The 25,388-nt window shown below is 42.8% G+C and overlaps 1 protein-coding gene across 1 annotated transcript in view; it reads left to right on the top strand.

Moving 5' to 3' along the window:
• gfra2b (GDNF family receptor alpha 2b) overlaps window positions 1-25,149 on the top strand; it is a 90,073-nt gene extending 64,924 nt beyond the window's left edge. The window contains exons 6-10 of the mRNA XM_076029776.1: window positions 8,428-8,537; window positions 10,494-10,634; window positions 13,779-13,963; window positions 23,743-23,790; window positions 24,628-25,149. Coding sequence (XP_075885891.1) covers window positions 8,428-8,537; window positions 10,494-10,634; window positions 13,779-13,963; window positions 23,743-23,790; window positions 24,628-24,789 — 646 coding nt within the window. The 3' untranslated portion in view covers window positions 24,790-25,149. The remainder of the gene's footprint in view (window positions 1-8,427; window positions 8,538-10,493; window positions 10,635-13,778; window positions 13,964-23,742; window positions 23,791-24,627) is intronic.
• Window positions 25,150-25,388: the final 239 nt, after the last annotated feature.

Here is a 25,388-nt window from a genome sequence, read left to right on the forward strand (position 1 = left end):
AAATAGCTGCCGCTTTCCTGGAGGTCACAGGGGACACCGGGGAGCCCACCACCCACGCAGGTTTTTTGTTTTGTTTTTTCTCAACGCACAAAGGCCTCGTCTCATTTTCCTCTCTGCGCTCTTTTGAATGCGTCCAGCCGCTTTACGGCGAGGGCCGACTGGTGAGTGTTTGAGCCGAAATAAGGCAGGCTCAAACCTCAGGAGATGGGGAGATGGAGCGGAAAATGACATAACCGGAGGTGCGACCGGAGGCAGTCTCTCCTGATGCTGATGGAGAGAGGCAAGCGGCGACTAATAAGCTATGCAAATATGTAAATATGTAAATGAGCAGTCCCACTAAGGGACTGGTAATTACAGAGGACATCAAGACAAAAACAGAGTGGCTAATCACCAAACACAGCGATGTATAGACAGGCACATAACACGCGCACGCTTGCTTGAACACAAAGCAAAATGAGAAGATGGGAGATGTTCCAACAAATGCCTTTGTGGTAACAATATAGTGGCGAGGTGCCTCATAATTAGCGGCGTAATGAACGTATAAATCATGTCAGTGATGTCCATTTTTAGGCCAAACTGTTTGCTTGTGATCAGCACAAAAGCAAGATCTATTTGAACCGTCATGTTTTAGCTGTAGATGGGCCTCGGTGGGCGTGGCCCCCAACCTCCTGGAACCCAGTCCCACCCAATCAGAAGGTTTCTTAAAATGCTTTTTTAATTTGAAGGCTTAATTTGAAGGTTTCTTAATTTGCTTATGATTAGCACAAAACCAAGATCAATTTCAACCGTCATGTTTTAGCTGTAAATGGGCCACAGTGGGCGTGGCCCCCAACCTCCTGCAACCCAGTCCCACCCAAACAGAAGGTTTCTTAATGGACACATTCACTTTGGATTGCTTTTGCACTGTTGAGCAGAGTGTTTACGGTAATATTCCACTTCTGGAATCTGTGCCCTGCACATTTTTCATCTGTTGCAACACGTTATTACGAGCTGTCCTCAAACACACCACGGGTATGTGTCTACCACCTGGGTGCTCTTTTGCTGTGGTCATTGTGCGTTATTTTTCATTTTCTGCAATGGAGATCAGCAAGACCTGCCCCTACTAACCCCTGATTGGCCACTCTGCTTAGTCAGTCACTGAAAGGGAATATGTCATCACACTGCCAGTGGGCTGTTTGATTGAACCGCTGATTTTTCCTTGTGGCTGATTAGCCAGTTTGGGCTTGGACTGGAGTAGCAGGGGGAAAAAAATCAACCAGTGGTCGACAACAGTAGGTAGACTGTTGCAACATGCTGACACCCGAAAGGCAAAACTTTGGAGAACACAGAGTGCTTTCAAAAGACTTGACCGTGGTCAAGGAGAGTGGTAGAATGAATTTCCTTAACCTCAAGGCTCCTGAACTGTTCGCTACTCAAGGTCTGCTTTTGCTGTGCCATGACGGAAGAACTTGGCTTTGTGAAATAGGGAAAATAACATTGTGCTGAATGGACAAGTGAAGTGGGTGACTTGGGTGGTCTGTCAGAGTCTAAAGTGACTATAAACGCTATTGTTAACGGGTAAAAACAAACATCAAATCAAGTGAAGTGCGTCATTGTCATTGCACCAGTGAGAGCAAATTTATTCGGCTGTTTGGTTTGGCATTGGTTTCTTGCGTCATCCGGGCACTTCAGCATTGTGTTTGTGTTGCGGATTGGTGTTCAGTCACACAAGGACAAAAGCAGCAGGACTCAAGACGCATCCCTGCGGGGCTCCGGTGTTAAGTGCCAGAACTGAAGAGTGAAGCGACCACCAACAGTGGGCGCTCTTAAGCCTTTTGTCTATGTCCATGTGTACTGGAGAGTGAATGTAAAAGTAAATTTATTTGCAAAGTCAGTAAAAAAAAAAAAAGAAAAAGAAAAAGTACTACTGGTTTTCTTTCTATACACAGCATCAATGTAAGGACAGAACGTTGACATTCAAAATGCTGATTGGCTGATTAGTTTGCAAAGCTTCTTGCTATGGTGTGTGTCGATAAAAAGCAGCTCGTTATTTAAACAAAAAAAAAAGTATTTGCGCGGCGGGTGTCTCGAGAGAAGCGTCTGTTTTCTCCGGGGAAAGTTAATGCAAGCGCGATGATAGTGCAAGACTCCACGAGTTTCTTACATCCGCTGACAAGTCAGGGTCACAGGAGGAGAGCAAAACGCTCCCCTGACAGCTCCTCCCACCCTCGTGCACGCTCGCGCGTCAAAAAATAGGGGCAAACAAAGCGCGTCGTGACATTTAAACGCGCGTTTAAACCTGAGCACGACGCTCCTGCCTTTGTTTTTCAGTTGACTGTCAACCGTGTGTCCTTGCTGTTCTCATTGCGAAGTGCCATCCACAAACGTGACATTGATCACGTCTTAACAGCCAAACACATTTTTTTTATTTGACATGAATCTAAGGCTGTTGTTAGGCTTTCTTGTACTTCCAAAAGGGGTTCAGTTTCCCGCCTAAAGAGTTCCTTATAATGTTGATTCTAGAGAATCTGTTCGTTCTTAGCGAGCATTTAACTAGTACATTTAGCTTGACTTGCATGAGGGAACCTACAAAAAGCATGTGCTTGTGTGTATTTACCGTGAAGGCAAAGTGAAGGAGTGACAGACTGGCTTTTAGAACTGCAGACATCCTGGATAAAAGCATTTCTTGGCTTTCATAAGCTTCCCCACCGCACCCCAACCTCTCCCCCACCAGACTCTGCAAACTTTTGGTTCCGATTCAAAAAGCTCTGCTGTGTTTTCTTGTGTATTTTTGGGCCGCACTAAAAAAAGATGAGGGGGGAAAAAAAAGTTGTGACAGAGGCTAATCTATCAGCTAATCTCGCTGCTAATGAGACTCTAATTGATCATTAAACAATGTACTTGGATTGTCTGAGAAGCAGTTAGCAGCGGTGACGAATGAAGGTTAGGGGGGGAGAAAGAGAGCAGCGGGAAGAGCCGCAGCACAGATTTCCTGCCTTTGAAAGCACTTGATCAAATCCCGTCTGAGCTTCCTCCTTCTTCCTACAGGGCTCGTTAGGGAGTCGTCTCAACTAATGATCAACCGGGAGAAATGGAAACTTTAATGTACTTTCTCTGACCTGAGAATGAGGCTCTAGACTCTCATGATCAGAGGACTTAGGACAGAGGAGCGAAGAGGAAACATTTTAATGACTTGCATTTCAAATCTAGTCCAGTGACTCAGAGGTTGTAAAAGTGCATGTTTGGATTGGGCCTTGACGAGCTCAAGGAGCCGCAGGATCGTTTTTTTTAAGGGCCGTAGCGGCGGCACCTTTGTCTGCTTACGTGTGTGCGTGGCCACGATGCCTCTGAATGTGCCAGTCACCGTTGGCTCAGCTGTAGTAGGCTTGACCAATTTAGGAGATGACAGGGCAGAAATAATGTAAGGGGAAAATGTGACAGCATCGCAGCGGCTGGATCGCTCAGATTTTGGAAAGGTTGAGTTCTCAGTTGTAAGATTGCAGGGGATGCCATAAGGAGTCGGTCGCGCAGCTAAATAAATGAGCTTATCTTGCAACAGCCACAGTCCAATAAAAAGTGACTGGCATGTTCACTTTAAAATTAGTACATCACTTTACAGTCCTCTTTAACTCTAGCAAACTGCCAATGGGCAAATATAACAAGTAAGTGTAAATGTGATAGGCAGAAAGATAAATCATTCATCTTCCCCAGTTCAGCTCCCCTTTGCAAATACATTTCTCAGAACATGGGCCATCCTCACTGCTGTACCAAAGAAGATTGAGGCCACAAGAAGAGGAAAAAATAATAATACAGGAACTAGATTTTTATTTTGAGTTTTAAGTCGAAATTTCGTCAATAAATTTATGGCATTCACGCACCTTCTTCTTCGCATGTCTTCTGTGGAAAAACTTTGGAAAAAATTAGGCTTCGTAACAAGGCAATCCTTGCTCTTCTAGCACACAAACAGTGTGGTTATAAGTATTAGGACATTGAAAATACTGTCAAACTTTACGTCTGTTCAGAAGAAGAAGAACTTTATGTCTTGGAGGAAGTTGCCGCCTTCATGAAGAACGAGATAGCTGGAAATGGGCAGATGCAAGGATATCGCTGGTTGCACCTGCGTTCTATACAGCGAGGCTATGTTGTATTGCAAAATACAATAAGACAACTGATCCAGTGAATTGACCGTGACGGTGTGGACCACAGACGAGCCCGGCGTCTTAGGCGTAGGCTTTACTAAAGCCAAGGACACAATGCGCTCTGGCACATGGATGGCGAGGACAAACTAAGTCCATACGGCTTTGCCATCAGTGGCTGCATTGATGGTTTTAGCCGCTATTATTTTGATTTTATTCATGAAATTTTGTCTGGTTTTTTTTTGTTTGTTTTTTTTACGTCAATTTTATTCTCGAAATTTCAGCTTTATTCTAGAATTGGAAACTTGAAAAAAAAAAATCAATCTTAATTTTTTTTTCTCTACTTGTGGCCCTAATCCTCTTCCGTACTGCCGAGATTTAAAGGCATGCAGCCAAATTACAATTAAAAAAGAAAAACTGAGCTAAAGTGAGAGGAAAACACATGGGATGTCACATCCAAAACCCTAAGTGGGTCGAGTAAGTGCATGGTACATATTTTCAGGTTGATGTGGTAAAATGATAGATAGATAGATAGATAGATAGATAGATATTTTTGTCATTGCGTGACATAATTCTCCTCAATTCCTCAGCCTGTTAGACACACAACAATAAAGAGACAAATACAGACAATATAAAAATGTCAGCAAGGTATAAAAAGAACATAACAATAAAGTAAAGTATACAACCACGGTATAAAAATAGCATCTGTAGAAAAACAGTGATAAACAGTGTAAAAAAAAAAAGCAGCAGTTTTTGAACAATGCATCTCCTTCTTAGGATATGAGCTCTGTCAGCACTCTTATTTATTCATAACAAACATATTTTGGGCCCTTCACATCATCTAGTATATTTCAATATCATCCACTCCTCATAAACTCTGCAGGGAGGAGAGAGTCCATAGTAGTGAGAGTCTGGCTACGACAGAAATACTGATCTGTGGGTGACTGTAGCTCAAGAGGTAGAGCGGGTTGCCCGATGACCAAAAGGTTGTCGGTTCAAATCCGGCTCCATCCCAGTCTGTTGTTGTGTCCTTGTGCAAGACACTTAACCCCTAAAATTGCTCCCAATGGGGCTGACAGCGCCTTGCATGGCAGCCGCCACCCGTTGGTGTGTGAATGAGAGGCCATTGTAAAGCGCTTTGGGGTGCTGGAAAGCGCTATATAAGTGCAGTCCATTTTACCAGTGGTCTTTGATAAGGTGCTATTTCCAATGACGCTTTTTAGTGTCATTTTGCGCCAAATGTATGCAAATACATCAATGAAATTACAACACTGCCTGCACATCATCACATTTTACACTTCAGACAGCATCAGACTATAGAAAATGCCGCTTGGCCTTATTCCCTTATTGTGGAGACACATCTGGCAGACACAAGCACACAAGACTGGTGAAGGAAACACAGGTTTTTGGCAGTTTAACCTTAAAAGTTGGGTTTAGTTTCACTCGAAGGAATCCAGGGAAAATGTCTGTTGCTTCCTGAGCGTTCGCCAGTTCTTAAATAGCATTTGACAAATATGTTTCACTTGACTTTGCATGAGCAAGAATTCAAAACCTCCCTGCAAGCCTGCAGGCTCAATCCCACATCCAACCGTGAGTTGATTACAAAATACAGGTGGGCATCACAGCAGGGGAAATTGTAAATGTATGATAAAAATAACCAATAACAACTTGGACCTCCATCCAAATGGGTCCATTCAAAATGCTGGATGTCCTCCTCAAATGACGCCATGACTAAACTGAGACAGCTGGTAATCATGAGCCAGATCAGGACTCGGTGTCGCAGGTTAATACGGGACGGCCAAGTGCGCGGCGACGAGCCAAGTTACGTCGCCGGCGGCCGTTCTTGAACCTTAACCTGCCGCGTTTCATAACACTTAAATGCTGTTCTCTCGATAGTTTGACCTTCAGGCACTCGGCTGTGGCAAAAGGCGTTTCAAAGCCAGAGGCACTAAGAGATGAGACACAGTGCGGGCTTTCATCGAGTTTGCTGCCACGACGAGAAATGTGTCCCTGGAAATTGAAAATAAAACTAAAGAGGAGTCAATGAGTGACTGTATGTTTTGAAGGCTTGAGCATTATTGAAAAATTGCTCTGTATGCTTTGGAAAGAACAAAAAGTCTTCAAAATATTTTTTCTGTCCTTATGAGTGTTATGACACTTCCTGTGTTCCCTTCAAATAAGTGGGTGCTTATATAAGAGCCATAGGTCATCCCTTCACGCTGCAATCTGCTCTGAAAAGTCGTGGATCTGTGTGTACGTGCAAAGTAATGCAATATGTGCGTATTTAGGGTAAATAGTGGTGGTGTAAAGATAAAGCGATTTGAATCGGTTATCGGTCTGTGACGTCTGAGATCCGAGTGCATCGGTTGATGGAGCCCTGGATCGGTAAAGATCGGTAAAGTAAAAATAAGCACTTGGGGTTAAATTGTCCATTTGTATTGAATCGCACTGACCCGAATCGGATCGAATCATACCAAATTATTAACAATTTTTTTATGAATCGTCCCGGAATCGGATCGTAGCTTGTGAATCGAGATTTGAATCGGATCGTTTTGTGAGTGAAAGATTCACACCCCTAGTGAATAGCGTCTGTTTATTTCCATATTTGAATGGTCGCGACTGAGCAAATGCGAGCAGCCGCAGCTGTTTTAATACTGGATGAACGGAATAAAAATTTAAAACCTGGCAAATGACTTGTACAGAAGTCCCATCGCACTTTAGGTTTGTTGGCGGGGAGGCGGGACACGCAAGTGAACCACTCACCAATAGTCACCGCTAACTAACAGGGAGCTCTCGAAGTTCAGCGATTAAGAGGCGTGTAATTAATAATGAATTGGCAAATTGCAAAGTTGTGAGAACCTAAAGCATAAAAAAACAACAACATAATGCTCGCCTAAAATGGGGTTAATCTCTGCGCACTTGACTTTTCAATTTCCCCCAGAAACATACAGTGTTGCAGCTGCATGCAGTGTTTGTTTTATTCACTCGTGGTTGTTTAAACGTGCGTCGTCATCCTGGACTCCAGTGGAGCAGCCTCACGCCCTTTGTTTTCAGCTTTCACGTGCACTGTTTATTCTTTTGTTTGTTTAGTATCACGCTGACACTGATTCTTTTGTTGGACCTTTTGCATATTTTGATTGGTAGCAGGTTTCTTCACTGACCTGGGAAGTGTATTAGTTAGAAGTGCCCACCGGTTTAGTGCTTTTTTTTTTTGCTTTTTTTTTTAAAGAAAGTAATGAAAACCAAAAACAGCAAAAGATAGACTTTTGGGAAGTTAGAAAACATTGCTGAATTGAAGATTGAATTTAAAATTTTCTTTATTTTGTAACGTTTTGACTGCCCTGCAATGCCTGAAAACATTCTCTTTCTCTCCCTCTCTTTATCTCTCTCTCTCTCTCACACACACTCACTCACACACACACACACACACACACACACACACACACACACACACACACATGCACACAATGTGCTTACATTATTGTTTGTGTGAAAGTCAAATATATTGGCTCCTTCATAATGAATTATTCTCTGCAGCCAGCAAACTGTAATGTAAGCAACACTGACAAATGCATGTATGCTGTGTGTCAAGTGCTAATGTGTTCACACACACACACACACACACACACACACACACACACACAAACAGATACTCCCTCCATCATGGGGCGTCAATCTATTTTTTTTTGTCACCTTCGTCTGCCCATCTGATGTGGCGCAACAAAGCATCCGTCAAGACGGGGAGAGGGAGTCGCGCAAGAGAGGCGAAGCGGCGGCGTTACCAGGAGCGGTCAGAGACAACGGGGGAGCGTGGGGTGAGGGGGGGGGAGACGGAGGAGCCCAGAACTAGGACAGGCGCTGGATTAAGCTCAGGGGGGCTGTGCGGTTATTGCCCGTGACAGTTCCTCACGCATTAACATATGCATGATGCGGCGAGCATGCGGATAATCTCCCAAACTGCTGTGTGAATCGGCCCTTTTCTTCTCGCCAGGATTGTCAGCACTCGGCGGCGTTTTTACGGCCATCTGTCTCATTAGTTTCCTTGTTGCAGTTTCAGGGGGAGGTGGGCGACGTCGTGGATTTTTAAGGCGGCGTCAAAGTGCTGGCATGCGTCGCGCCATGATTAAATCATAAGTGCAATAAACAGAAAACCGATTAGAGTGCGCTGTAATGCGTAAAAAGTATTTGTTGGACAAAGGCCACTTGAAAGTGGCTTGTTAGAGCTGATCACTGAGTCTCAGGCTGGAAGCGGAACAGACTAATTACAGGTGCCAAGTTTGACGCTAAATTGTTCTTGTTTCTGTCGCCGCAGGTCCCGACTCGCTGATTTCCACATGAACTGCCAGATGACGCCACACACAGTCACCAGCTGCCCGCACGACAACTACCACGGCTGCCTCATGTCCTACGTCGGACTCCTTGGTAACTTTTTTCCCCGTTCGATGAAAGATTTCAGAGATCAAACTAGAAGAAAAGTAATCTTAGTTTCCTCAAGTTTAGGAAAAAAGAAAAAAATTCTAATTTCCAAGATTTTCAAAGAACAAGTTGGGTATGAATACAATTGTAGGGCACACACACACTCTAAAAGGCAGACCAAGCACAAGGCTTCTCTCATTTCTGGGAGTTGGCTGATGGAACTGACACACGGTACTGTCAGGAAACATGAGTAAAATGGATCTTACTGAGACATAAGAGTGGACAAATGTTGTTCCATCTGTACAAACCAGGTCCACTTGTTAGAAAAACCTATGTGACTAGAGTGGATAGAAGAAGCCCCAAGAGAAAAAGCCACTTGCGCTTCATGCTTCCGTCAAGGCAACACATTAAGACTTTCATCTTCAGGCCGATGAGACAGTTGGACACCAACAAAGAAGGCATCAAAAGGTACCTGACTGGCACAAAGGTGCGTTCTGCCACCGTTCTTCTTACACACCAGTTCAGCACCATGGACAGCGACCACAGCAATTCCACAAACCTGCTCCGGAATGTTCCATTGAAAATAAAAATAGAATATTTCCACAAAGGAATTATTCTTGTCCTCTCCAATATTTCCTAGAGTATAAGGAACACAATAAATATCTTGTTAGGTTACATACAGAGCAGGGTAAAATGTTGCACTTAACCCTTTAATGACAAGCGTCATTGCTGAATTAAACAGGCCACAGTGGTAAATATGGTGCTGAAAGTAGTTACTACTTTACACCAGGATATGGCAGACACCTGTGGCTTCAATCTGAGCAGCATTTGTGGGGGTGTTTATATTCATATTTCGGAGTATAAATAGAGAGAAAGCCTCAGTCGAGGAGACGAGGAAGTGGTTGTAGTGGGAGCGGAGAGAGAAAGACAGCGAATTTCACCGAGAATACATCGCCGAGAGGTTTGTTCGTTGACGAAGTACTTCGTCAAGTAATGTCTGACTCAGACAGCGAAGAGGAATATTCACACTCTGACGATGATGTTCAGTCGTCCCGCTAGAGCGAGCCTGCCGGTGCGTCTTTACTGTAAATTACAGTGATGATGGCTGAGTCTGTTTGACATATGTGGAAAATGATCAAAAGTGGATGAAACATTTTTGATGAGCCTGTGGGGTATTGTGGAGACAGGGATCTGACATGCAGATCCCTGACAGCTGACATAATACAAGAACAAACAAACAAAAAATTACTCCTTTCACAAAGTTTGGGTCAGACTGAAGGTTTTTCTCAATTACAATATGGCTTTATCTCTAACCAGTTTCAAGTCACAGCCATTTGAAATCTTGATGTCAAAATTGAATATTTTCTTGAAAAAATTCTGGCGCTTAAAGGGTTAATTCACGATTAATCGCAAGTTCACTCAGGACGCTCATGCTATTAATCGCGATTAAACATTTTAATCGACTGACAGCCCGAATGTGCGTGTATACATATATATATATATATATATTTATATATATATATATATATACATATATATATATGTATATATATATATATATATATATATATATATATATATATATATACATGTAGAGAGAGAGGAGAGAGAGAGCATTAGTGATTTTAGAGATTATGAGAAATCAGGAATAGTGAGTTTATTCATTCAGCAAACTGTTGCAGTACAGATGATTTAATCTATGACTGTGTTCATGATTTAAAAAAAGAAAGAGAAGCCAAACATTTCTTGAGGTCCATCCTTTAGTGAAGAAATGACAAAAGGTGCAGTTATTCTGCAAGCAGCGTGACTCAACCCTTCGTCGCAAGAACCATGTGATTCAATTCCTAATTTGCAAAAAAATTAAAAAATTAAAAAATCGGCTTTACCTTTCTCCCTGGATAATCTCCGCCCTAATTCTCCTTCCTCCCTGACACTTGGCCCTCCCCCTTCTCCTCCTCTCAGGCTCCGATGTCACGCCGAACTACAGCGACAGCAGTCCCTCCAACATCACCATCAGCCTGTGGTGCACCTGCAGGGGCACCGGCGGTCAGGAGCCCGAGTGCGACGCTTTCCACCGGGACTTCACGCACAACACCTGCCTCAGTGAGTGTCCTCGGCCTGCGCTGCCGACTCCGTCGCGCAACAGACACACGGAAGAGGGAATTGCTGCCACCCCCGCTCCATGTGTCAGCCGTTTCAGCGTCTTCAGACGAAAAGTGTTCATTCGGGCTGAAATTACCCGCTTCATGTAAACGGAATCTGAAAATTCTTTCCTCTCTCTCTCTCTCTCTCTCAAAAAAATTGCTTAGAATTGTGCATACAATATGTTGACGGGTTTCTCTCTGAATGATTAGCTCAACTTTAAAAGTTTATGCGCTTTACTTTTGATTGAATCTTGTTATTCCGCCTTGTCGTTGCTGGATGCTGCGCCAGCTGCGACGACACATTCACGCGTCACCTGAAGCGTTAATTTAAATGAATGGTTATACTTAATTTTCACTCCTCAAATTGAGAAAAAAATCTCACATAGAAACAGAGAAATTGTGTCAGGGAATATATCAGTGAACTACAACGCTGAAATTGTCAGCTTTTACTTTCAGATGAGGCAATTTATAAAAACACCTTCCTCCATTTTCATTTATAAGAAAAATGTATCAGGTGATGAGGAGCAGATTAAGCAGGTAAAGTCTTTATTGGGGGGAAAAAACTTGCTGTTCAAGTGGATTTTTTTACATGTTTGCACTTGATGTTTTATTTTTTCTCCACTTTCAACTTTTCTTCCCAACAATTTAACGGTAATTTCTTCTGTTCAAACTCCTTTCGACGAGTGCTCCGAAAGCATTACCAACCATGAACGCACTGGATAAAGAAAAGCAGAAAACATTACACAAGCAGAAGCAAATTCTTTCACCGCCCGGATGAACGAAAACACGTCTTTTTATTTGTGCTTGTTAAGCGGCAGCGGGGGTAGTAAAAAAACAAACAAACAAATAAACGTTGGACTCTCAATTGTGTTGATATGGCAGACAAATTGAAGGTTCACCCAACTGCTGCGACTGAGGACAAAGGCAACTGTGAGATAAATTGAAACTGATGGTCAAATAATAGGCTGGTTTAATATGTTCACTGAGCCTACGTGGTGAATCACTTCAGATTTAGCCTGCAAATGATCACAACATTGGCTGCAGTTGGCCAAGCAAAATGCAAAACACCGCAGGAAAAACGCACACACACACACACAAAAAAAAAATGAGCCTCATATATTTAATGTTTATTCCCTCGCTGAGACATGATACGTGTTGGCGTAAAGTCGCTTACGCTCAAGCAAAGTTAAGTCCTTTTGTGGCCACAATGCAGCGTGTGAGGCTGTCGATGGCCAGAGAGCTTGAGTCATCATTAAAAAAACAAACAAACAAACAAACAAACAGAAAAGTAGATAAGAAATAATCTTTAGTTTTCTTTTAATCAAGTGTTACTTTTATTTTCTTTGATCACGTCTAACTAGTGGTCGGCCATCTCACCGGTTTCAATGTGAATCTTTATGTTTTTCTTTTCAAGGCTGCAGAACTTTATTCCATCCACTTTAGTTAAAGGTCACCTTACATATATTTTTCAATCGCCTTCACGTTCCCATCAGTTTACTCATTCACTCATTGCTATTTTGCCTCGCGACGCTGTACAAGACGTCTCGTCGGTGTGCTTCAGAATGAAGTACAGGCAACGCAACCGTATTTCCAGCAATCGCTTCCAATAAAACGCAGCTACAGGTAGTGTGCGACCTCCACGAGAGCTCTCCAGACTTTTATTAACAGCTTATACTTTTTACCGGAATTATTATTCCGGTCCTGCGATTGAAGGCAGCTTCACGTTCCCCTTGACATCCCTGGTGCACCTTTTCCACACTGCTCAGATGCATTTCTATAGCGAAACACTTCATTCAAACTCCCCTACACTTAGTTGAGCTAGGCAAAGGTTACCAAACTTTTTTCATTGACTTGAAAACATAGTGGTTTGTTCTTCTTTTTGTACAAATACAAAGATACATTCATTCTTTTTCAGTGTTGTTAGCATTGCTCCAGAAAAGTAATTAGCAGCAACTAGTGATTACTGAAAAAGTAATCTAATTACTTCTTTAACTACTTTGTTTCACAAGTAATCAATTACTAATTACATATTACTTTATTTTAAAAAAATTATAAAGTAAAGCTCAGTGCTTTGGAATGAACTTTATTAAAGTGCAAATTTTGAAATTCCAAATATTGCCTCTGTCGTCTTAACATGAAGGAACGTCTTCTGCACATTTCACAGAGCAAACTCATGTACAGCACTGGTGCCTTTTGAACAGCCCATGTTGTTCAAATAATTAGAAGCACAGCAGTTTAATGATCTCTACTGCGCAGAACACTGCTGACTTACTTGTAAACATGGTTTTCAACAATTTATGAGGTTCAGCGTGGATATTTTTGAAGTTGACAACATCTTGTTTCCTGCACATAATCTACAGCAAACCACAATATTCTTTGCTTTAGACGAGATGAACTCAAAATAATGTTTGTATTTCCAGCTATCAAACGTAATTGCTGTTTTTTCTTTTGCCGCTGCCATGCAACGTCGTTGTTTCCGGTTGTTTTTCTAAATTTCAGACTTTTTGTGGAAAATAAGACATTTTTATCGTGCAAAAATATTTCGGAAAAATAATGGAATCGTTACTTGATAAAGTAATTATGATATGATTAACATGTTTGCCACAGTAATCCCGTTACATTACTCAGTCAATCAAAAAGTAGTTTAATTACAGTAGTGGATTACTTAGTAATAGATTACTCCCAACACTTTTCTTCATATATATATATATATATATATATATATATATATATATATATATATATATATATATATATATACATATATATATATATATATATATATATATATATATATATATATATATATATATATATACATATATATATATATGTATATATATGTATATATATATATATATATATATATATATATATATATACATATGTATATATATATATATATATATATATATATATACATATATATATATATATACATATATATATATATATATATATATATATAAGAACACACATGTAAAATGTGTGTAAGAGACAGTAGGATATCATAAACTATCTGTAATTCTATGTAATTTCTTATTAAGTCCCTCTGTGCCCTGTGTTTCCCTTCTTTTTTTTTTCCAAATCTCCTGCGTGACAGAAAACGCCATCCAGTCGTTTGGCTACGGCTCAGAGGGAGGGACTCTTCTGGTGACCGAGCCGCCGTCCTCCTTCCTGCCTCCCGTCCAGCCGCCCATCATCTCCAAACCGGCTCCGTCCCTCCACGGCAACGCCATCAAACCTATGGACAGTGCTTGTATGTTTTCCACTTGTGCCAACCTGCAGGTGAGACATTTTTGGTTTTTTTTATTTTACACTTAGACGCTAACTAAACTTAATTTGAACTTCTCTAGAGTTTAAATATGCATGTAGGTTCAGCATTTCAGAGCTACTTTTCTAACATGCTGTCATTTATTACGGTGATTAACTGTCTGATCTGATTTTGCCACTACGAGACCAAGATGACGCCTAACAACAAAGTCACATGACAAGTCATTAAATGTGTACCCTTAGCTTTTGGTTCAATCACTTGTATGAGATAAGGACATGACCACTGTGGGTCTCTACTAAAATGCCGTATTTTCATTTTTTTTTTTTTTTTTTTTTACATTTTCCATGAATTCCACCTAACATTCATTGATCAACTTTTTCAAAGATAACCTTTTTTTTTTTTTTTAGTATAACTCGTTAATTAATTGGTATTAGTGAGGGGAGGGGCATTAGTCTTAAAATGTTTAGAAATAAAACTGTCCCTTATTTTGAATCAGTTTTGAGAAAGCCTTCATGTTCTGCATTTGTTTAGATTTTTTTTTTTTTAATCTCTAGCCAGCAAAGTTGTTGATTCATCTCACTTGCAAGAGCTTGCGGTGCCTAGTTTACATCAATAAGCTCTTGAAAGATTTCAAATGACAGAGCTTTTTAAAGCCAAGTTGCTTGGCTCCGAGTAAAGTGGGTATGATTTGCAAAGCAGTCGATGATGGCAAATGTCCAGAACTGTTTCACAAAACATTGAACACACGTCTCCTGTACTGCGCTGATTGATGCACAGATTTGTTTTCCATTGATTATACGGCACCACATATGGTCATTAGACAATGATAAGAGCAAGGCGGAACAGTTGCTCCCGTATCAAAACCAATCAACTGCTCCCGTATCAGTGAATTACATCCCACTCGGGCTACAGCGCCGTGTGCTCTCAGTGCTTTGAAAGATTTGCCCGAGCTGGATTAGGCCATTAGTCTTTGAGTTGAGTGTTAAAAATTAAACAAAAGATTACACGTCTCTGTTATTCTCTCAGTTCTGGGGGAAATCCGTCATCGGTGTGCACTTGCTTCAAAGAGAGGAAACATTGCGCCGCCACGGTGATGATGGAGGATCAATCAAAGTTGTTTAAGAGGAGGTGATGGAGGAAGAGAGTTGGCAGTGTTGATGTTTTTTTTAATCATACATTAGCAGCACAGACACATCCAGAGGAAGGGGTTGCTCGACTGAGAACATATACGTACTGTGCATATGTTCGCGCTCTTCACCTTCACACGCATTAGACTGCCAGCCAAAGTGGGAAGCCATCCATTACCTACATGGGCGAGGCCGGAGGCGAGAGGCCACCATAAATTGCTTCCCATTATGTAAGAGATTCATGGCATGAATTATGTAAGACCTGGGCCTAATATCCAGACGTGTTGTTCAGATATTGTGCTGAACTGCTGCAGATGTGTTGGACTTGTTACTTTACCTCTGCACACCTGAAGTGACTACTGTGGGTGGAGCCTAATGTAACTGTGTCTTTATGTGAACTTTATGTTTGGAAGCCAGGATATCTGGAGGCAAACTCCACACAGAAAGACAATGAGGGGTCAGAGCTGGACAGGATTTGGGTTTTGTGGTAGAAACAGGAAGCTTTTACCAACCTTGCTTGGTAACTTACAACTTTATGAGACCCTGGGAAACCTTTTTGAGCAGCACGTAACTTTTTCCCTCCCATCTACTACAACTGGGTTTGGCAAGACTTTATAGTGAGACACAGCTGCATATCTTGATAAAATGTCATCAGATGTCCGCAAGTAGGAAGTCTTGCCGCGTCTCCATCTGGCTGTTGACAAAAAAAATAAAAATAAAATAAAATAAACCTAATGGGGTCCAGTCTAACTTTAACACACAGAGGGGATTTCCAAGATTTTCAGTGGGCTCTTTCGCAAATGGATATCAAATGAATCCCATGGATTGTGGGTTTTTTCAACATTATGTTCTATCTAAATATGAAATCTCAAGATGTTTACAAAGAGAGTTGCATACGCGCGATCACGCAGTCTGCAATAGGGGTGGGAATCGCTATGTACCTGACGATTCAATTCGATTCAGATTCAGAGGGCTACAATGCAATTAATCGTGATTAATCGAGAATTGTGAGTTATCACGATTCATACTGTATATACAGTATATTCAAAGCATGCAACATACCGCGGAGCGAGAAAGTCCCAATAGACTTTGTAATTGGTCTCGCCCGTATTGGCATCTTTGTTCTGGTGTTGGGGATGCTCGTCTGGTTTGGAGCAACTGGAGGATTTTCCTTCCAACTCCGGGTGCTAGCGGGCGACAGGGTTCCTCATGTTCGTCATGTTCCCACAATATTTGTTTGTAGCTTGACACAACTTACAAACAGTGTGACTTTTGCAGAGTTTCTTTTTCCCCCTCAACCTCATTAAACCCAAAATGCTGCCACGTGCTGGCTTTAAATCCCGAAGGAACCAGTCAAATTCGTTTTTCAATCATCTTTATGCCGTGTGTGTAGGAGTCTCGTCTCATGAGTTGGTTTGGATCTGCTTGCTCGTGTGTCTAGTGTGCGTCATCTTAAACGGTCCAGTACGACGCTGCCGTGCAGTCGCACATGAGTTCCGGCCTCATTAAAAAATAATATTTTTTTCAATTTGTGAATCAGTTCTTAATTTGGCAATGTCATAATTGCGATTATTCTAAGAGGCATTTTTTTCCCACCCCTAGTCTGCAATACCACGAGAGAACCTGAAGACATTATGTCACGGGACATTTTTTTATTTGTAAACTTGGCAGAGCAGTGGTTTGCACGGTTGTCACGGCAAGCGTGGTTGCGGGTTGGATTCCCACTTCTCTGTGTGGCGTTTGCATGTTCTCCCTGTGTCCCACAGACATGCATGCACGTAATGTAGTTAGGGATTGTGGATGGCTGGTGAAGTGTAAGGCGTAGCCATGCCTTCACCTGACAACAGACCGGATAGACCTCAGCAAGTGACTCGACCGTGGTGCCGTCTTGAATCAGGGAGTCTTAGTCACGTCACCCGGCTTCACCAAATGGCACCCAGGGTGTCAGGAGATGATGACACCACTAAGGACTGAAACGTTGATAAGTGAATAAGCGAAGCAGTAATGTGTCACTTATACCCTCCTCGAGGTGGGAGGAGGATGCTTCTCCTGACATCCTCAAACACTCGAATGTGTAGTCTCCATTTAATCTGATGGATAAAAAATGGGAAAATACACTATTTTACATAGCACTGTCCCTATGCTAAATTTATTTTTGCTTCAGACAGTAGCTGCATTTCCATTACCCCTACAATTGCGATATTTAGGAAAAACCTAAATATCGCAATAAAAACTGGTAATGGAAACACCTAAATTTCGAAAAACCTCTCAAAAATGGCTAATAGTTTTTGCACGTTTTTTACCTCTTATGAGGTGGTTTTTCCAGACGCATCGAGGTATATAGCAAAAGTGTAATGAAAACACTTTTTTTTTTTTTTCGCAATTATGCATCAAGTGAAAATGGCGCGTTATGTTTGGACGGAGGAGGAGACGGATTATTTTTTGCAAGTAATCAAAGAGAAAAATATAACAACCATTCTTGACGGCAAACAAACGTAAACAAACAAAAGCAAACGTAATTCTAGGTAATCTCGTGGGACGAGATCTTACTAGAATTGTGTCCCGGGAAACGTGATTTTACGAGAATTACGGCTTATGTGATTCACACCATTCAATGGCAACACCTGCCAATCGCAATTGTACTTGTAATTGAGACGCAGCCACTGACGTACAACTGGCAGTGGAAGCATTACTCTTTTATTTCACTTCTTTACTCTATAGAACCCTCTCAGCAGAACCTCAGGCACAAAAGGCCACGGGAGGAAATTTCACAGTCTGCGGAAAAACAAGTCTGCATATGTTAACGCAGGGAGACCCGGCATCTATATTCCCACCTTTTACAGCGAGTAAAGTCTGCATTTTAAACCAAATTCAAATTAAAGTCTCCGTTGTTGTCGCTTTCCCATCTCATGGGATTTGACCAGTGACCGTTTCCGCATCAATATTTATTTACAGCGGCGACTGCTTTTGGCTGCGCAAAGCAGGTCTGATGCTGCAGTCAGTGTCCTTCCCCCCCTGAAGCCGATACGTTTCCTTGCGGCTCATTGTGATGCCTTCCTGAACTCAGCCAAGCCTCGAGGTGGACCCTGTTTCCCCTTTATGACCAGCCCGCAGACACGCTCATAGCGGGGCCACAATGTGCGCTTGCCAGCGGCTCTGTCAATACACCGCAGGCTTTTTTTCTTTCGTTTTTTTTTTGGGGTGGGGGAGGAGATATTTGGCCGCTCTCCACTCAGAAGGCACAGCGGGGGCCCGGTGCAGATGTCACTGAGACAGGAGTGCAGATTAGCTAGAGAGAGTGAGAGTGTGCTCAACGAGGACTGCAGCGGCCGGGCTTTCATTTCGGTCCAAGAATCTCTGGAGACAGCAGGGAGGGAAGGGAGAGGCAAAAAAAAAAAAAGTGCAGCCGTGCACCTCAGCGTTTCCCAACGGGCATCAGTTTTTTTTGCATGCATACAGGAAGGAAATGATTCCTTTTCTTGTCGCTCTGAAGGGAGTCTTAAACCAGGAAGTGTGCGTTGCCATGGTGCCCTCCTGTTTGAGTTCTGTCCCTTTTTAAACGGCGCCGTCACTGGCAATGAGTTCAGTGCATTAATTTGCTCTTTGCTGTTTGCACTGGATTCACAGACGGACCAACGGCCATCCGGTACTCGGAAGAGCAATACCTCTGCCAAGTCTGAGCAGCCAGACATCCATGCATTATTCCCCAGATAATTTTCATATCCGAATGAGTTATGTTGTTATGTTATGACTCAGAGAAACTCGCAGTTTCTTTTCCTCCTCTCTCTACCCTCACTCTTTCAAAGACAGAAAAAACAACCATGTTTTGGTAGAGGGAAGAAATGAACTTTTACAGGGTGACATGATTGCAGATTGCTGGCATCGCTATGCGCATTTTAGTGTCCCATCCAATTACATTCAAATTCAGCTTGACTTGAATAGGTGTAAGTTATTTGTCGGTAACCTTCGGTTAAGGATGATCTCGGAGCAAAGAAAGAGGTCCTCCAACAGAATAATGTGCGATAAAAGTCTTGATTAAAAGTCATAATATTTTTTCTGGCAAAAACAGGTCCAAAGAGGCAGGGGGAAAAACCTCAAGGCAAAGTATCAAACTAAAAAATATTGCTGCACGGACAGCAGCAACATAATAGGGGAGCACGTGGAACACTCTGGTACGGAAACAAATTGCTGCCACCCTAGGAAAAAAAGACTCAGTATCACGTTATAATCACTTTTTACATGATAATTATCACGTTATTTCGTGATTGATTAACGAATAACGTGATCGATTCACGTTTTTTCGTGATAATTTTCACGTTATAACGTGAATCAATCACGTTATTCCATGATAATCATCACGTTAAAAGCGATAGTTTTCGCGTTATTTTGTAATAATTACAACGTAAAAACATGAAACTGTCACATTTTGTGATAGATTGTCATTGTAAATGTGAAACTAACACATTTTTACGTATTAATTTTCACGTTATAACGTGATACTGAAGGGACATTCAAAAACGCTTAAAGAGCTTCACGTAGCTTAATGACCGAAAACAGCGATCAATCATCAACATATTTCACCATATTGGGAAATTTAGGATTTGCATTTTTTTTTTTAAATCCTGTATAACCCATGTGAAATTTGGTTATAGTTGATTTTTTCTGTGTAATGTCTGTTTTCAGACATTAAGCTACGTTAAGCCTTTATTGTAGCTTAGTGCCTTAACATGGAGAGTATCCATAAAATGGGAGTTATTGTTTTGTTTTTTTGGTTTTTGGTGGAGTGATGGAAGTGGGCATGACTAGAGATGTCCACACGAAATTTGGCATTGATTGATCGCTGTTTTCGGTCATTAAGCTACGTTTAGCTCTTTAAGCGTTTTTTGATGTTCCCTCAGTATCACGTTATAACGTGAAAAATGATCACGTAAAAACGTGATAGTTTCATGTTATAGCGTGAAAATTATCACGTAAAAACGTGAAACTATCACGTTATAACGTGACACTGAGCCCTATTTTACTTTTTTGTAGGATGGCAGCAATGCGCTTCTGTACTCTGGCATTGAGTGAAGAGAAATCAGAGTATAACGAGGGGTTCTAATCAGGAGAATAGGAATCAGGTGTGCCTTGTCAGCCGCTGCAGCAGAGTGAAGCCACGCCCCCTCCTGTCTCTGACCTGAAACAAACCGAAAGAGTTCGGAGACCTGAATCCCAACACTCTCCATGTTGAGTCCGTTTGATCACACTCTTGCAGCCAGTTGTTCCCACCAAGAGCAAACCCCGAGCCGACAGTGTGAGTCAAATAAGAAAACTTTCTTAAAAGCAGAAACATTGACTGGATCCTGACTCTCACATTAATTCTTGAGATTAAACTTATTGACAAAAGTATCAACAACTCAAAGTGGGTGCATGCATTTTAAAAGAAGATAAAAAAGGGTGGGGGTGGGGGGGTTGCGGTTGAATGTGGGACTTTACACAACTTTCCCGGGAAGATCAAGTGCAGCCCAGTGTCTGAAGATGATCCAGGGTGTATTTTAATTTTCTTTCATGCCACCAGCTCCCTTCGAATGTTTCAAACAGCGCCTTTAACGCTTCAGTTTACCGCTTGTCCACCTCTCACACACACCTGCACATATCAGTGCACTAAGCATCCGCTTTGGAGGTGGTTTCCCTAATATCTCGGTGTTCATTTCCGGCTAATTCACTCACACCTGCCCCCCCCGGGGACGGAGCGGAGAAGAGACAGAGAGGGAGCGAAGCAGATGGGAAACAGATGGGAAGCGGAGACACGGCGTAAAGCAAAGATGCAGCAACACCGGCGTCCCTCTGGATCCCTCTGAATTACCTGCACATGCTGCTGGGAATATCTCCTCTGAGTTGTGTCATGTTTTCTCTCTTCCTCTCCTTCTCTCTCTCTCTCTCTCTCTCTCTCACTCCCTGTGGCACATTCATTTTTCTGCCAGCGGTGCCGCGTCGCCAGTTTGTTGGAGAAGAGGCGAGCAGAGCTGTCTGAAGTAATAGTCGATGCGAGCGCGATTCACCCCTGTGGTTTAATTATCAACTCTCGCAGCACGCACGCGCGCGCCGCGGACGCCTATCTGCAGCTACGTATGAGCGGCAGAATGTAATGTAATGTATGAGCGACGATAAGGATTCAATGTGAGGCGCGTCCCGTCTTTTCTTTGCTGCTCTCAATGAATCCCGGCCGCTCAAAAGGGCTCTCTTCCTCCCCGACGAGCGATAAGATCTGATTGGCTCTCCTGTCCACGTATCAGGAGGAGATATGCTAATAAGGCGCTGACAAAGAGCCTGGTGGAAATAAGAGGACCTGTGTGTGTGTGTGTGTGTGTGTGTGTGTCCATCTTTCAGCCTAGAAACTCCTCATACTCTGCATACAAACTGTGACACATTGCTGCTGTTTCTGATTTCCTCCTCTATCTTCTCCAATGTGTAATAAATACATGTGTTTGTGTGTCTATATGTTCTATACATATACAGAATAATCCTCTACATAATATTAAGTTTGCCCAGTCAGTCTGTTCAATTACCTTTAATATTAATTTTATGACTGTGAAAAAACAAGTGAAAACTTGTTTTTCCAATGTACAGTCAGGTCCATAAATATTGGGACATCGACAGAGAAAATCCACCACAATGGATTTGAAATGAACACGATGTGCTTTAACTGCAGACTGTCAGCTTTAATTTGAGGTTATTTGCATCCAAATCAGGCGAACGGTGCAGGAATTACAACAGTTTGTATATGTGCCTCCCAGGGACCAAAAGTGATGGGACAAATTAACAAACATAAATCAAACTTCTACTTTTTAATGCTTGGTTGCAAATCCTTTGCAGTCAATTACAGCCTGAAGATTGGAAGGCATAGATGCTCTGCCAGGCCTCTGCTGCAACCATTTTCACTTCCTGATTGTTCTTGGGGCATTTTCCCTTCAGTTTTGTTTTCAGCAAGTGAAATGCACGCTCAATCAGATTCAGGTCAGGTGATTGCATAGCATTTCCACTTCTTTGCCTGAAAAAACTCTTTGGTTGCTTTGGCAGTATGCTTCGGGTCATTGTCCATCTGCACTGTGAAGCGCCGTCCAATGAGTTCTGAAGCATTTGGCTGAATAGGAGCAGATAATATTGCCTGAAATACTTCAGAACTCATCCTGCTGCTTTTGTAAATAGCCTTAAATTAAAGCTGACAGTCTGCGGTTGAAGCACATCTTGTTTGTTTCATTTCAGATCCATTGTGGTGGTGTTTAGAGCCAAAAAGATGAGAATTGTGTCCATGTCCCAATATTTATGGCCCTGGCTGTAGGTTAAAATAAGAGTGGGGTTTGAATGTACGGTGCTTAGATATCAACCTCTCCAACAATTAGAGTGTCTTTGTTTTCTCTTTAATAACCTTCTTTTTTTGGGGGGGGGATCATTTGAAATAGATTTTTTTTTTCTTTTTTAACGAGAAGGAGAAAAAGGGTACATGTTGTGCCTCCGCTTTGTGTCCCGTTTGCCGTTTGCACACTGTTCTGTGTGTTTCTCACGTGGAAAAGCTGCCAAAGGCATTAACAGCCAACAGCAGCAACAGCAGAGGTTTTTTTTTTTTTATTTATTTTTTATTTATTTTCCTTTTTTTGCCGTAACCCTGTTATTGACACACAGGGATACGGTTTGCACGCTCAGGCGGCTGCGCTTCAAAATGGTCTCCAGCAAAGATCACGGGGTAATTCGAACCCTGTGGGTGATGCAACGACTGGCACCACTAAAAGCGTGATTATTTTGAAATGTGGGCTCTCGCGGTAGTTTGCTAGCCGGTCGGGGCTGCACGGGCAGTTTGCCTTGTTGGCTTTAGCCTTCCTGTCGCATGTTTGACCCTTTCAGTGTAATTGCTGAGTAGTTTCAGATCAGCTCGGGTGGGGGCGGGGGGGCAACAGAAGGAGAACAAGCTGTGCGTTTCATTCCTCGGCCGCAGTAGATAGAAGGTGGCCGCTTTCCTTTGACTAGTTGCCTCTTACTTGGACCAGGAAATTCAACACATTCTAGTTTTTATTATTAACTGCTGTAATGGAAAATATGTATTCTTGGGTTATTCTTTATTCTGTTGTATTCTGTGTCATATGATCACTAGTAGGACGTTCATAGTATAACCTTCTCGAGACATTCTCCTCGTGGTCCACCAGAGGAGGCTGTAAAAGTGTCAGCTTGTGCTGATTCTCTGTGCTTTGTTTTCCTCTTCTTCCCTTCCTTATCTCTTCCCCTCCCAGTCCAGTGTATAAGAGACCTTCTTCCTCCTTTCCTCCTCGCACTCGCACTCCCATTTTACTGTGTTTTGTGCCTCGGAGCTCCGATCCCCTTTTTTATTGTTTGTTCATTAAATTACTTATTATCCCAGTATTCCTGCATGGGCATCTTCGCTGCCATTCAATATTGAGTTCCCTTTCTATTTCATACCAATGTGTCTTGCACCATAATCATCATGATCATCTTAACAGCTGTCTTAGCATGTGGAGCACGCACAGAAAGCTAGTAGGTCTAATTGACATTTTAAGCAGGACTCTGGACACGAACTGCAATCTGACCAATAGTGATATGTGTCTGAATGCTGAGGAAATGTGGCTGCACCATTTGTGAGACCTTTTTCCTACTTGCGCTCCTCTTCTTTCCAGGACGGGGGCCAAAAGTGCATCCCCTCTGACGACTTCGAGTGCGAAGAGGTGAGGAGCCTTCAACATGGCATGCTACGTGGTTCATGGTTCAGTCAGTGCAATCGCACGCACCCGACCAGTGTTGCAGAGTAATCTATTACTTCAATCCACTACTGTAATTAAAGTACTTTTTGAGTAACAGAGTAATGTAATGGGATTACTGTGGCAAAACTGGTAATTATATCATAATTACTCTATCAAGTAATGATTCCGTTACTTTTCTAAAATTTTTTGCAAGAATAAAATGTCTTATTATCCACAAAATGTCTGAAATTTTGAAAAACAACCAAAAACAACGATGTCGCAGATTGATGATGCAGCCGTGCATGCAACCTCAGGTCCTTGTTATTTCTACTTCTTTTTTAGAAGGTGAAAGGCCCACTAGTGTTCAATAAGGTGCGTTTAGTTTCCGCTTCTCTCCCATCGGCCGGGTTTTTGAGGGCGAATGCTACAGTTCCGTAGTTCTGCACAATTCCAGGAATGATTTTTTTCTGAGGACTCGAGGATTTCTGCGTGTGGTCATTTCGGTGCAGTCACACAATTTTAAATGCAATTGCCCTGCTCCCCTCAGTGTGAGGCTCGTTTGGTATAAAAGCCCGTGGTTCTCGGAATTCCAACCCAATCGCGGCTTTCACGTCCGGCTCACGTCTGATTTTGTGCCAGTTATTTTTTTTTTTTCCCCATTCGGTTCCCAAACCGGAGTGCTGCAAGACATTTTTCGAGACCGGTTTCCCCTCCTGCCGTCCGCTTCCTCTGTAACTAACACACTTTTATTTCCGCTCCTCTCTGCCCACCTCTCCCCATGTTCCTCTTCCTCTTCCTCCTCCTCCTCTTTTCCCTCTCCAGGCTCTTTTGGCCCAGGGGTCAATAGACTCTCAGGACCCTGGGGGGCCGAAGAGCAGCGGCGGCAGCAGCATCAACAGCCGGCAGTGGGCCCCACGCCTGCATCGCTTCTCTGTGACTGTGTGTGTGTCCCTGCTTCCAACGCTTCTTCTTCTCTTCGTCTAAAAACAACGCGCGCACACAGTACATACCACACGCACACACGCGCACACACACACACGCGCGCACACACACACACAAACAACCTTCTCGCCCACCGACACTCGCAAAACAACGCATACACGTGGAGACACCGAAGACGGCTCCAGCAGAACGGACGACGGCCGACGACGCACATCAACACCGCACACATCAGCAGCTGCCTTTTTCCGAAAGAAGACGCTCCCTCCGCAAAAGGAAGGTTTCACTCCGGCTCATCCCGAAACCGGAGGAGCCGAGGACCGCCGCGCACTTCACCGAGAGACAGAATCCGCGCAGCCAAGAAAGGCAGAGGCGAGGGAGAGAGAGAGAGAGAGAGAGAGAGAGAGAGAGAGAGAGAGAGAGAGAGAGAGAGAGAGAGAGAAAGAGAGATAGAGAGAGGAGAGACGCTTTCTCGGGGAGTTGGGATCAGAGCGACTACATTTCCGACGCCTCCCTCGCGGGGACTCTGTGAGCCACTTTTGTCGCGGCGCTGCCTACCTCCCCGCGGCCCTCTCATGGAACTGAGACAGCTGGGCTAAAAAGGCAGAAGACTTTGGCACTGGCGCGACACCACACACAGACCG

Source organism: Nelusetta ayraudi, unplaced genomic scaffold, assembly GCF_046127955.1.
Source record: "Nelusetta ayraudi isolate G7.1 ecotype Tasmania unplaced genomic scaffold, CSIRO-AGI_Nayr_v1 ptg000026l, whole genome shotgun sequence".
Taxonomy (NCBI): domain Eukaryota; kingdom Metazoa; phylum Chordata; class Actinopteri; order Tetraodontiformes; family Monacanthidae; genus Nelusetta; species Nelusetta ayraudi.